General features: G+C 38.7%; 1 protein-coding gene across 2 annotated transcripts in view; it reads right to left on the reverse strand.

The window, feature by feature from the left end:
• Positions 1-384: 384 nt before the first annotated feature.
• The window catches only part of MCUR1 (mitochondrial calcium uniporter regulator 1), a 34,612-nt gene continuing 22,270 nt past the window's right edge, over positions 385-12,726 (reverse strand). For both annotated transcript variants that reach the window (XM_084621381.1, XM_084621380.1), the window contains 2 exons: positions 9,430-9,544; positions 385-5,800 (listed from right to left, as the gene is read on the reverse strand). In XM_084621381.1, the coding sequence (XP_084477507.1) occupies positions 5,745-5,800; positions 9,430-9,544 (171 nt within the window). In that variant the 3' untranslated portion in view covers positions 385-5,744. The remainder of the gene's footprint in view (positions 5,801-9,429; positions 9,545-12,726) is intronic.

The raw sequence follows: 12,726 nt of genomic DNA on the forward strand, positions 1-12,726 counted from the left end.
CTTATCTGGTGCAGTAGTTGGCATCTGGAGAAAACTGACCACAGAAGAGACAGATGAAGGTAAATGCCTGTATAATGGATCACAGGAACAGAAAAGGCAGGACTCAGACCAAACTTCCTATTTCCTCTAAAGCAATAGCAAAGAACAGCAAGTGAAGACTATTGTGGGCACACAGAAATCTGAATGCTCTACAGGGAATAAGGCAACAAATTACTTCTAAATAACTTCTGTCAGGAACACGATAGTCTTTGAAGTGGTAGAGGAACAATGTTCAGAAAAATGGTAAAATGTGATATGCTGCTAAAAAAGTATATTCCACTAATCTTGTGAGAGGAAGAATAAACTTCTCAATTATATCAGCTTTGATAAAAATAGGCAAGTCACTTTGCCAGCATATATGCTTTTATTTCAGATTAAAAAACAAACACCAAATATTCCACACATTTCATTAATGGCAAAGGTCAGTCTTCCATTTATGCACTTAACATGAACAGTTGATAATGTAACAATCGCTCAAATGGAATGCACTTTTTAAATCTGTAAAAATATAAATATAAATTCAATAGCTGTACAACTAAAAACATAAGAATTGATAAAACTCAGAATTAAAAATGCATTATGAAACTAAAAAGTGATCAAGGGATGAAGATTTATTTTTCAAATACAATTCCTGTTCCAGTATAGATTTTTTTTTATAGCAGGAAAAGTGACCATGTATGCATTGTGCCGTCTCATGTTCAGTGTCTTTCAAATAGAATTTGCTTAGTTTAGAAGCAAAAAAGATCCCTTTATTTGAGCCCTGAAAACTTACAATGGGATGAGAAAAATCAGTCTTGCCCACGCATTGTGACCAGTAACAACAAATTAGCAACTGGAATTCAGCTAACAATTATGCTGATAGAAAAAAATAAAACTGGGCTGTATCGGGTCTGCAGGTGGTAGCAGGAGTAGGGGAAAAAAAAAAAAAAGCCACCACCACCAAAACAACACACCAATCACTTTTTTCCTGGAAGGAAAGCAGACATGACTTGCAATATATATAGGGTTAATTCCTGGCTCCACTGAAGTTAATAAGGAATTTTGCCATTGACTTTAGTGGGGCCAGGATTTCACTCAGTGAGTACATATGTTAAGTGAGAAAATGCCATTTTATATGGTCATTTACTGACCATAATCACACTTTAAAGCTTTTAGCATAATTTTTAGTAGTGTCAAATTTTTGGCTTGAGATATGATCCTGATTTTAATTATTATTCTAATATTTTGGTCAAATTTCAAGATCCAAGGCAGTTAAAATAGAAGCAAATGGTTTAAAAGCAAGACTAATAGATAAAATGTTAGTGACAAGACCTTCAGTGGCTAGACTGTTTGCTGGCATAGACAGGCAGAGGAGTAAGAAAAAGGATGCAGATTACCTATGCCAGGGTATATAAAAATGGATAAAGTAAGAAGAATAATATTCAGCAATTACATCAGAGGAATCAGGTATATGTAGTTAAAGGCAATAGACTGCTTCTGGTGCTGTGGAGACAGATACCCAGTACATTAACATTAAGGCAGATCATGTGTATAGAAGAATCAAGGAACATTTCCAGTTAATGCAAAGAAAATATCTAGCTTTAAACAACTCTTCTTTCTCCACTCATGGTTTTAGCACAGAAGCTCTTAACACCACACTTAAAAAAGGACAAAATTAAGATTTTTAATAGAGACAGGGCTAGGTAATTTAGCTGTAAGGAAACAGAAACAGGTTAGAACTTACTAGGGAAAGAGGCCTTTTTTGGTTACAGATTTTAAATTAAAAACAAAAATGTAAGAACTCCCATCTCAGTTTCTTCTTCTTACTAGCATATTTACATTGTGACAAAGTTCCTGCTCTACCTTGGTGGGTCTTGCACTTATTGATGGATTTGCTCGCCTTGGAGCTTCACAGCAGCCCTCAGCTTGGCCGTTTTTCCGATCCCACGGTCCAGGCTGACTCCTCCTATGTCCGACCAGGAGTTGGGGAGAACCTGGGCCCGCCCTCTACTCCTGTTTCCAGCCCAGGGCCCTGTGGATGCAGCTGTCTAGAGTGCCTCCTGGAACAGCTGTGCGACAGCTACAACTCCCTGGGCTACTTCCCCATGGCCTCCTCCCAACACCTTCTTTATCATCACCATAGGACCTTCCTCCTGGGGTCTGATAATGCTTGTACACCTCAGTCCTCCAACAGCCCACAGTCTCACTCTCAGCTCCTAGCGCCTCTTGCTCCCAGCTCCTCACACACATACCACAAACTGAAGTGAGCTTTTTAAAACCCAGGTGCCCTGATTAGCCTGCCTTCATTGATTCTAGCAGCTTCTTGATTGGCTGCAGGTGTTCTAATCAGCCTGTATTGTCTCCGGAAAGTTCCTGATTGTTCTGAAACCTTCCCTGTTACCTTAGTCAGGGAAAAGGGACCTACTTAGCCTGGGGCTAATATATCTGCCTTCTGTTACTCTCCTGTAGCCCTCTGGCCCAACCCTGTCACAACATGTAAAGTTTGTTTTGTGAGAGTTTCTCCTTGATTCACATTTGCTCCCCAAAGCCCCAAGGCTTATTATAGGATCAACCTGTATTTCTGGTAGAGGAAGACTGCAATGCGCTCTCTGCCCAACCCCTACCCCCACACAATCCCCTCTGCCGAACTGTCTGTTCATGCTGGCCTAAAGGTGCTCAGGACCTGAACACCCATTTCCTCCTTAGCAGCATACTATACTATTGATAGAAATGTAGGCTGCCTTGAAACTTTCAGAATTGCAGTGATTTTATAGAAAGACAAAAGCCCCCCCATTTTCCAGCTATGCCAGATGACCACACCTTCTGAAATGAGGTCTGCCAGTACAAAGGCAAAATTTTGAAATCTGATACAGAAATAAGTTTCAAATGCTGATGAGAAATAAGCTATAATACTGAAGACATTATGTAGCACGTGTGCAGAAAAAAGCTTTTAGAGAAATTAAGGAATGGAAAATTAATGGCACTGGAGTTGGGTTTCCCAGTTGCTGCTTGTAGTTATTTGTTCTTTGGATATAAATCTTAACATTCCAAAAACTAGTTCATGGGTGCTGATGTGCTTGCTCCTCATCTGTATCAGTAAGCTGGATTTCGATTTTAAGGATCAGATTGGAAGGGATTTATTTGAGCTTTTCAAATACAGAAAGGGATTTTGCACTTTTTTTTAATGCCAATGCAGGTGAAGATATTACAGCTTGCATGAATATGTCAGAAACTATCATAACTGATCTGCAATGGCTTTTAAATGCATAGCAAACTGTACCGCGTTCCCTGATGAATGAAGGTTTTGCATCTAACAACATATCTGATTTAGAAATTTCATGGCCTTGAGCACCGTACCTGGAGACTTTACAGGCTTGGAGTACTGAAGGTTTCCTATTCTGTATGTTGCCCCTTTTTGTGAACTTTATTAATTCCAGTCTACAGCAAACATTGAGAGTGCTGTTTTTCCTTCAAGATCCATTTCTAGAGCAAAAAATAAACAAATCTTATAATCTTGCAGCTTTATTTCACTGCAAAAGTCACACTTCTCTTGTATAAGAATCTCACTTTTCAGCAGAATTCACTTTATATTTGAAATTAAATATGCAGAATAAATTTACAATTCACTAATATTTTAATCCTACGACAATTCATCAACTGCTTAGGCATCCAGCTGGTCAGAGATTATATTCCAGTGTAACAAGAATATATAGTTTCCACTATATGCTTTTATATATAAAAGACTGAAGTAGATCACACCTAACGAGTTTACCTAAATTATAATGCCTGACACTTTAATAGTGACATTTAAAATAAATATAAAAATCCAGCTTTAAAACAACCTTTAAGAGTTGCATAATTTTTATAGTTTTTTGACAAACACAAAACCAATTCAAAAGTTGCTAGTAATTTGGAGGATATTGTTTTGCAATACTAGCTTCCTTGACACTACCTCTTAAATGTTCTCTCCTTTTCAGTGTTTTATAGAAGTCTTTTTATTTATGTTGTTTCTTAACTCTTAGCAGCTAGGGTAAGGTTTACTAAATTCAGAATCACTAATAGGAAAGACCAATTGGTTATTTTTATTAAGAGCGATTAAACTCAGATTATTGTTAGTTACATTTTTAATGATTATCCATTAGCCTTTAGGTCCAGGGTAGTCCTTGCTTTTGTAAGATACTTCTACCTCCATCTGGCCTCCTCTCTGTCTTCGTATAACAAATGATAGCCCCAACAGCCAAGAAAGTTCAATGGCTACTGGGGTATATATACAAAAAGTTAGCCAGCCTGCCATGACTTCCAGAAATAAAGCAGGGAGCAAAACTGGTATGGTACCTGCCAGCCTTTATTATCAGCCCACAGAGAGAGGAAAAAAACAAAGAGAAGCTAAGCAGAGAGACAGGACCCTAGGTTAATGAGAGTGATTGGACCTGGCAGCTCTGTTTGGTGATTGACCCTGGACACATTAGCCCCATTTCCCTATAATTTCCCCTCACTGCTACCACTAGTGGAAGCATTAATGTAGAGAAGGCATTGATATTGTAACTACCATTCCATATGGCCTTGGTCTGTGCAGGATTAAACACACCAGTGGCTAGTCTACATTAGTGCTCCTACCATTGCTACCAGTAGAGGAGCTGTACCATTTGTAGAACTTCTGGGAAAACAGCTAGTGTAGACATTCCCTTAGTGACCACAGCCCTAAGGCGATCACTCTAGTAAGTGATAGCCAGTTGCTCTTTCCTCCCTAGAAGAGAACTAATCAGCTTTAATTCTCACCTCAACAGTAAGAGAGGCAATTCTCTTCTATCAATCAAGCAGTGACAGAGAGCAGTTTGTATCTCAACATAAGGTTGTAGAAGAGATTAATATAAGCTATTAGATCTTACTGCTCTTCAAACTTCTGTTCCAGTTTTAGTACAAAATTTAAAATCATCATGTGCAATGAGTTTCAGAACCTTGTGTGTCCTAAATGTGAGTTCTTAAAATGCTAAGTAAAAAACCAAAAAGGTCATAGAGACACTGTTTCATTACACAACACTTTTCATGAAACATAACTGTTTGTTTGGACGGCAATTTGGAAAACAAACCATGATGCAAACACTTTAAAAATCAGCATAACAGATAAAGAAATATTTCTTTACAATATAAGTATATGCATACATTTTTATTAACGAAGAGGAAGTGTGTAGGCTGTGCATTAATCCAGTAGTGTTTCACTCCAAAGGCCTACGTCCAAAATTGCTGTACGGTCACTAATTAAATACATTTGGAGATTTTAAATTTATGACCAAATTCTGTTCTGAAACATACAACTGCTACTGCACATGCATATCTCAGCAGAGTCTGGCATATAATTCCTAGTGGATTCTTCACCACATCACACAGTCACTACACCATTTGGTATAATTTGCAGTCTGCTTAACTGAGGCTCTAAAACTACAATAGGAAAAGGATATTGCAGGTCAGGATTGAGGGGAATTGGCAGAGCTGTCTAGATTATGCCTGGTTTGTGCCAGAGGCAATCTTCTCTCTATATTGAGATACATGAACAATTTATTCCCAGGCACATTTTGGGTACATTTTCAATATAGATTATTTTAAAAAATAAATATAAATAAAATAGTATTGACTCGCTTTAAAGTGAAGACTCAATGAAGCTAGGAGAAAACATCCTTGATTTTTATAAGGCAAGAGAGCACATGTCCTTTTAAATAGATGCTTTATTATATCCACAGACGATAAAATCCCAGTGCTACAGTAAGACATGTAAATACTGAACCTGAAAGAAAAAAAACAAGAGTTAGTGTGAGAATGAGAAAAGGCGAGAATACATTGTTAGTTCTTGTATTGCTCCCTCAGGAAGCAGTATTCCAACAGTTAATTGCAAATACAATGAATTGTTACAAGTTATGGCTATCTTCTTTATTTTTTATTTAAGAAAACAAGCTATTCATCTCCAGAGTACAAACACAACTTCAGTGGGGAGGTGACCACAAAATGACAAAAGAGAAGAAAGGAAGGAAAGAGGGAGTGAAGGAAAAATGGGCTGGAAAGCTATCAGCAGTATTGAAAAATCCTATCATTGCTTACCATTCTGAATAATTAAGATCAGCGTAACAAGTTATGGTTACAAAATGAGGAAATAAAGACAATCTGAATATTAGTAGCAAAGTCCAATATCCTGCAAACACTGTAGTTTTTAAACTTCACTTAAAAAGAGTAGATATGATCAATATAATTTGTTGAAAAGTTTATCCTTTAACAAGTTTGCAACTCTGTCTGTGTGAGCCCTCTTCTTCTTCTCACAGTCACCCTCCAAAAAGTAAAGAGTGTTTTTACCTTTGTCTTTAATAAGAGTAGTTATGCAATGCTAAGTGATCATACGAACATAAGAATGGCCATACTGGGTCAGACCAGTGGTTCATCTAGTCCAGTATCCTGTCTTCAGACAGTGGCCAATGCCAGATCCTTCAAAGGGAATTAACAGAACAGGGCAAATATCAAGTGATCCATCCCGTGTCGTCCAGTTCCAGCTTCTGGCAGCCAAAGGCTTAGGAGCACCCAGAGCATGAGGATGCATGCCTGACTATCTTGGTTAATAGCCGTTGATGGACCTATCTGCCATGAACTTACCTAATTATTTTTTTTAACCCAGTTATAGTTTTGGCAATGTGTGTTGTGTGAAGTAGTATTTCCTTTTCTTTGTTTTAACCCTGCTGCCTATTAATTTCATTGGGTGACCCCCCTGGTTCTGTTATGTGAAGGGGTAAATAACACTTCCTTATTTACTCTTCACATCATTCACGATTTTATAGACATCTATCATATCCCCTCCCCCTTAGTTGTTTCTTTTCCAACCTGAACAGTCCCAGTCTTTTTAATCTCTCCTCATATGGAAGCTGTTCTATCCCCTTAATCATTTTTGTTGCCCTTCTCTGCACCTTTTCCATTTCTAATATATATCTATATCTTTTTGACATGGGGTGACCAGAACTGCATGCAGTATTCCAGGTGTAGGCATAGTGGGATTATGATATTTACTGTCTAATTATCTACCCCTTTCCTAACGGTTTCTAACATTAACTTTTTTGACTGCCACTGCACATTGAGCAGATGTTGTTTTCAGAGAACTATTCACAATGACTCCAAGATCTCTTTCTTGCATGGTAACAGCTAATTTAGACCTCATCATTTTGTATGTATAGTTGGGATTATGTTTTCCAATATACATTATCAACACTGAGTTTCATCTGCCATTTTGTTGCCAATCACCTAGTTTTGTGAGATCCCTTTGTAGCTCTTCGCTGTCTGCTTTGGACTGAACTGTCTTGGATAATTTTGTATCATCTGCAAACTTTGTCACCTCGCTCTTTACCCCTTTTTCCAAATCATTTATGAATATGTTTAACAACACTGGTCCAAGTACAGATCCATGGGGGGGTGAGGGGGGGAGACAGACGACACGACACTACACTATATTCCTCTCTCCATTCTGAAAACTGACCAGTTCTTCCTCCCCTTTGTTTCATGTCTTTTAACCAGTTACTGATCCATTAGAGGACCTTCCCTCTCATCCCAGGACTGCTTAGTTTGCTTAAGAGCCTTTGATGAGGGACCTTGTCAAAGGTTTTCTGAAAGTCCATGTACGCTATATCCACTAGATCACCTTTGTGCATGTTTGCTAACTCCCTCAAAAAATTCTAATAGATTGATGAGGCATAATTTCCCTTTACAAAAGCCGTGTAGACTCTTCCCCAACTAACTGCGTTCATCTATGTGTCTGATAATTCTGTTCATTATAGTTTCAACCAATTTGCCCAATTACCAGCCTGTAATTGGCAATATTTATAGTACTTCTGAAAATTCTAAGATCCAACATAGGAGACCAATGTATTTTTCAAAGTAGGGGAAAGAGCTTTACTCCCCCGACACATTTTCAAATGAGAGTACCTCTTTAGGCAATGTTCCTACAATGGGTTAGGAATCCTGTTATGAAAAATATGAATAATAACTGTACTAGTGTGAGAGACAGAACCATGTTAATAGGTTTATCAATAACCATGCTCAAATCAATACATCTCTACAGCAAACCTACTCATTTAGTAGTATTGCATATTTACAGTCAAAAAATACATAGTGAAAAGTCAGGATATGAAAATGATGTAAGCAATAACACAAGAAACATATATTATATTATGTAATATTATGCTTATACAATTTGCATATGACACCAGGGTGGGAAGGGTTGCAATCACTTTGGAGGACAGGATTAGAATTCAAAAAAACCTTGACAAATTAGAGAACCGTTCTGAAATCAACAAGATGAAATTCAATAAAGACAAGTATAAAGTACTTCACTCAGGAAGTGCAATCAAATGCACAACTACAGAATTGACTAGATGGTAGTACTGTTGAAAAAGATCTGGCGGTAACAAAGGTTCACAAACTGAATATGAGTCAACAATGTAATGCAGATGTGAAAAAGGCTAATATCATTCTGGGGTATATTAACGGGAATATTGTATGTGAGAAGTAAATGTCCCACTCTGGTCAGCACTGATGAGGCCTCAACTGGAGTACTGTGTCCAATTTGGGTTCCAGGCTTTAGGAAATACATGTATAAACTGAAGAGTGTCAAAAGGAGAGCAACAAAAATGACAAAAGGTTTAGAAAACCTAACCTATGAGGAAAGGTTAAAAAAACTAGGCATGTTTAGTTTTGAGAAAAGAAGACTGAGGGGTGAATTGATAACAGTCTTAAAATATGTTAAGGGCTGTTGTAAAGAGGACAGTGATCAATTGTTCTCCATGTCCACTGAAGAGAGGACAAGAAGTCATGGGCTTAATCTGCTGCAAGAAAGATTTAGGTTAGCTATTAGGAAAATTTTGCTAACTATAAAGGGAGTTAAACTCTGGAATAGGCTTCCAAGGGAGGTTGTGGAATCCCCATCACTGGAAGTTTTCGAGAACAGGTTGGATAAACATCTTCAGGGATGGTTTATGTTTACTTGGTCCTTTTTCAGCACAGGGGGCTGGATCTGATGACCTCTCAAGGTCCCTTCCAGACTTACATTTCTATGAAAGTGTTCGTTACATACAAATGCCAGAAAATGAAAAACTGTACTTCAGCACAAGGCATGTATATATACACAGGACAATAATAGTACAAGCTGAACTGTTCTAATTAATGGATAGATCTCCTTTACATCGCTAACCACTCTTGGCATTGTAAATAAATTTAAGCATGATTCAGTGAGTAAGCATGTGCCTAACTTTAAGCACACAAATAATCCCACTAAAGTCAATGAGTCTACTCAATGTGCTTAAGTACCTTGCTGAATCAGGGCCTTTAATAAGAGAGTCGAACACAACTCTAACATGCGTGCATATATTTGTCAGAATTCCTTACCTGCTAAGTATTTAATATTATCAAGTTTGTGCGATTCCAACATTGTTTTCAGTCCTGCAACTTCTGTGTCTATTTTCCGATCTGTTTGAGTTAGAGCTCGGTCTTGTTGTGCATGCTAGAAACAAAGCAGATTATTAGTTATCTGAACACAATTTAACCTTAAAACTAAATCTGTTTCCTTTCTGAATTACTTTTTTTGGCTCTCCCTTCACTCTTGCAGATTCAGTACTTTAACAATGTATTAAAAACTAAGAATCAGCCTTTCTCTGGAGGCTTCTGTAGTTATACTCCTCCCTCTAAGAAGTATTAAGTAATGTTATATTTCTTAAGAAGCCAGAGGTTTCCCTTATAGTACTGAAAATTCATGCTGCCAAATTTAGGTGAATACAAGTATAAAACTTACTGCTCTGCTGTAGTGTTTTTTAAAAAAAACTTATAAAACATATATATTTCCTGATGGATTTATTACAGTGGTGACTTCATATCAAATTTACAATTAGCTGTCGATTCCATCATAAAATCCTATTCAAAGGGTTTGTAGTCTGTCTTTAAAAATTCATGCTGACTATACTTGACCGACAGCTTTTGTGCCTGATCCTGCAATCCTTACTCAAGCAAATTTCCAACAAAGTAAAATGGGCGTTTTGCCAAAATAAATATATAATCTGGCCCCATTTTTATTTCACTCATCTCTCCACTTCCTTAACCCACCACTAGATTATAGTTAAGGACGCAACATCAGCATTCCCTTCTTTGCTGTTGGTGATTTGTATCACAACTTGAAGAGGTTCAGATGAACAAGGTGCTGAGAAACTGTCAATATAAATGAATGGTGGACATACTGAATATGTACCAGTCTGGGAAAACAAAGGTGCCTGGGCTAGTAAGGGATGATCTGGCTTTACTGAGGCTTCATCCTAGCTGATCTTTCTGATCACCTTGTTTCTGAGGAGAAAAGGTATGCCCCTGGAAGCTTAATCAGGGAAATGAGATGGTGTCCATTCTCCAGGCCTGTGGGAGCTAATGCTAGGAGCAGAATCTCACTATTCCTGTTGGTTTGGTTTGTAAACATCCCCACCATGGAAAGAACCACCTTGATATAATTTGATCGAGTTTTTGTTTGGTTTGCTCCCACTGTTATACCATTTCCTTAAAACAACTAAGCAAATCAACATGACTGTTGGGCTTGCCAGAGATGTATGTGGCTTTGATGGGCAGACCCAGATGTTCCAATTATGGAAGAATTTTCTGGCCTCTCTTTTTAGATGTTCACTTTCAATTCCATCTTGACAGTTGATATGAGCCTAGTAGTTCTGCTGTCACCTTCCAAGCTAAGAGTTGCAGTTCTCAAAAGGCCCCTTGGGAGGAAGCTGACTACTGCATTTCCTGCTTTCCACAGCTCCAGGAGGTTGATGCAGAGCTGGGATTCCTGGGGAGATCACATGCCATGATTCATGTTCCATCTGAGCTCTCCTTCCCGAAAGTTGGTGTTCGTTGCCATGCACACTGCTGGTGCATCTGCCAAAGCTGTGTCCTTGTGATCACTACTGAAGGGACTGGACATCTGAAGGGACTATCAACACACAGTCCATATCCTGAACCAGGTACCTCCATGCCTGATTGGGAAGTTCTGAAGGAGATGAAAGTTGGAGTACTCAAGGTACTTTTCCCTCCCTCACAGGCCTTTATCATATGGATCAGCTGAATGCACTGATGTGCTGAGGAATTGCAGCTTGTGTTATGTCAAATTTCTCCTCTGACAATACCACAAGACCCAGGTTGGTTTGGAATTCCTAAGGTGGGGTAAGGGAGCTCTTCTAATGATTCACTATGAATCTATTATGTACCAGGAACTGGATGATTTGGTGAACATGGAAAGCTCATATGATTGCACCTTTGCTAGCAGATTATCCAAAAAGTGGTAGAATTGGATGCTCTCTCATTTCAGAATAGCAGAAAAATCATTAACTTTGTGAACACCCCAGGGCTGGGCAACAGACTAAAGTTCATTGCTTGGCTATGATAGTTGTTATTCCTGAATGTAAAATATAGGAACCATTAGTGGCAGGAATTAATTGGAATGTGATTATTCTTGAGATCCATGAAATTTAAGAAATAATTCCCAAGATTTCTTATTCCAGATCTTTAAATCTCCATCCTGAAATGAGTTCTGCACACAGAGAGGTTGAAGACTGACAAGTCCATTTCCCCGCCCAGGTGGGGGCTGGCAGTGCAAAGAGGTGAACATTTGAACAAAAGCCATTTGATATAGCTGGCTGGATACCACACTACACCTGAAGCAGCTGAGGATCTACTGTTAGGCTTGGAGTCCCCTACCTTCCTCAAGGTGCTCTCCCAAAGAGTCTCTGCTGACACAAACCACACTAGGAGAAGATAGCAAAAATTCCTGAGGAAAGGAGTTCTCAGACAGCTATCAAGGAAATCTCTGTTTATGAGTACAGAAGCAGAAGACTGGGGAGTCACATTAATGCAGTTGACTATTTGCACCTGTTGAGGATGCCAACAGGCAAACTGCATGTGGAGGTGGATGGGGGAGCAAAGAGGATAGAGAGGATCCTTTTGTTGGGCTCAGATTTAGAAAGGGTAGAAAAACCCAGCAGTTTCAAGCCTGATGGAGCAGTGGATTTTCCATGATAAAGACAAGGAAACACACAAAAGTTCTCAAAATAACTCAAACATATAAAATATGATAACTGAACTGAATATTTATATATGTTCAGGGTTCTAAGAACTCCATGTGAGTTTTGCTTTCATGCGTATCATATATTCCTGGGGGAATTCTGCGCCACTGCGGGTATCTGGGCTGGGGGGTGCCCCGTGGCTGGGCTCTGGGGGATAGGGAGTATGTGCAAGTGTCTGTGCTGGGAGAGGGCGCAGCTGGGCTCTGGGGAAAATGGGAAGAGAAACAGGAACTGGGTTGTTGTAGGGGTTTCTTTAATTCTCTACTCCTGGGGGAATTTTTTTTGTGTTGGTATTGTCACAGACATAGTTGCAGACAGGTATTTCAAAATAAGTTACAAAATAATTGAAACTGGCATGATTATGTAGTGTTATTTTGACAAATAAAATATGCAGAATTTTTAATTTTTTGGCACAGAATTCCCCCAGGAGTAATCATGTATGTACAGCATTATATTTCAAAAAGAAAAGGAGTACTTGTGGCACCTTAGAGACTAACCAATTTATTTGAGCATAAGCTTTCGTGAGCTACAGCTCACTTCATCGGATGCATGCTGTGGAAAGTGTAGAAGTGAGCTGTAGCTCACGAAAGCTTAT

This window comes from Lepidochelys olivacea (assembly GCF_965140295.1).
Source record: "Lepidochelys olivacea isolate rLepOli2 genome assembly, chromosome: 2".
Lineage (NCBI taxonomy): Eukaryota > Metazoa > Chordata > Testudines > Cheloniidae > Lepidochelys > Lepidochelys olivacea.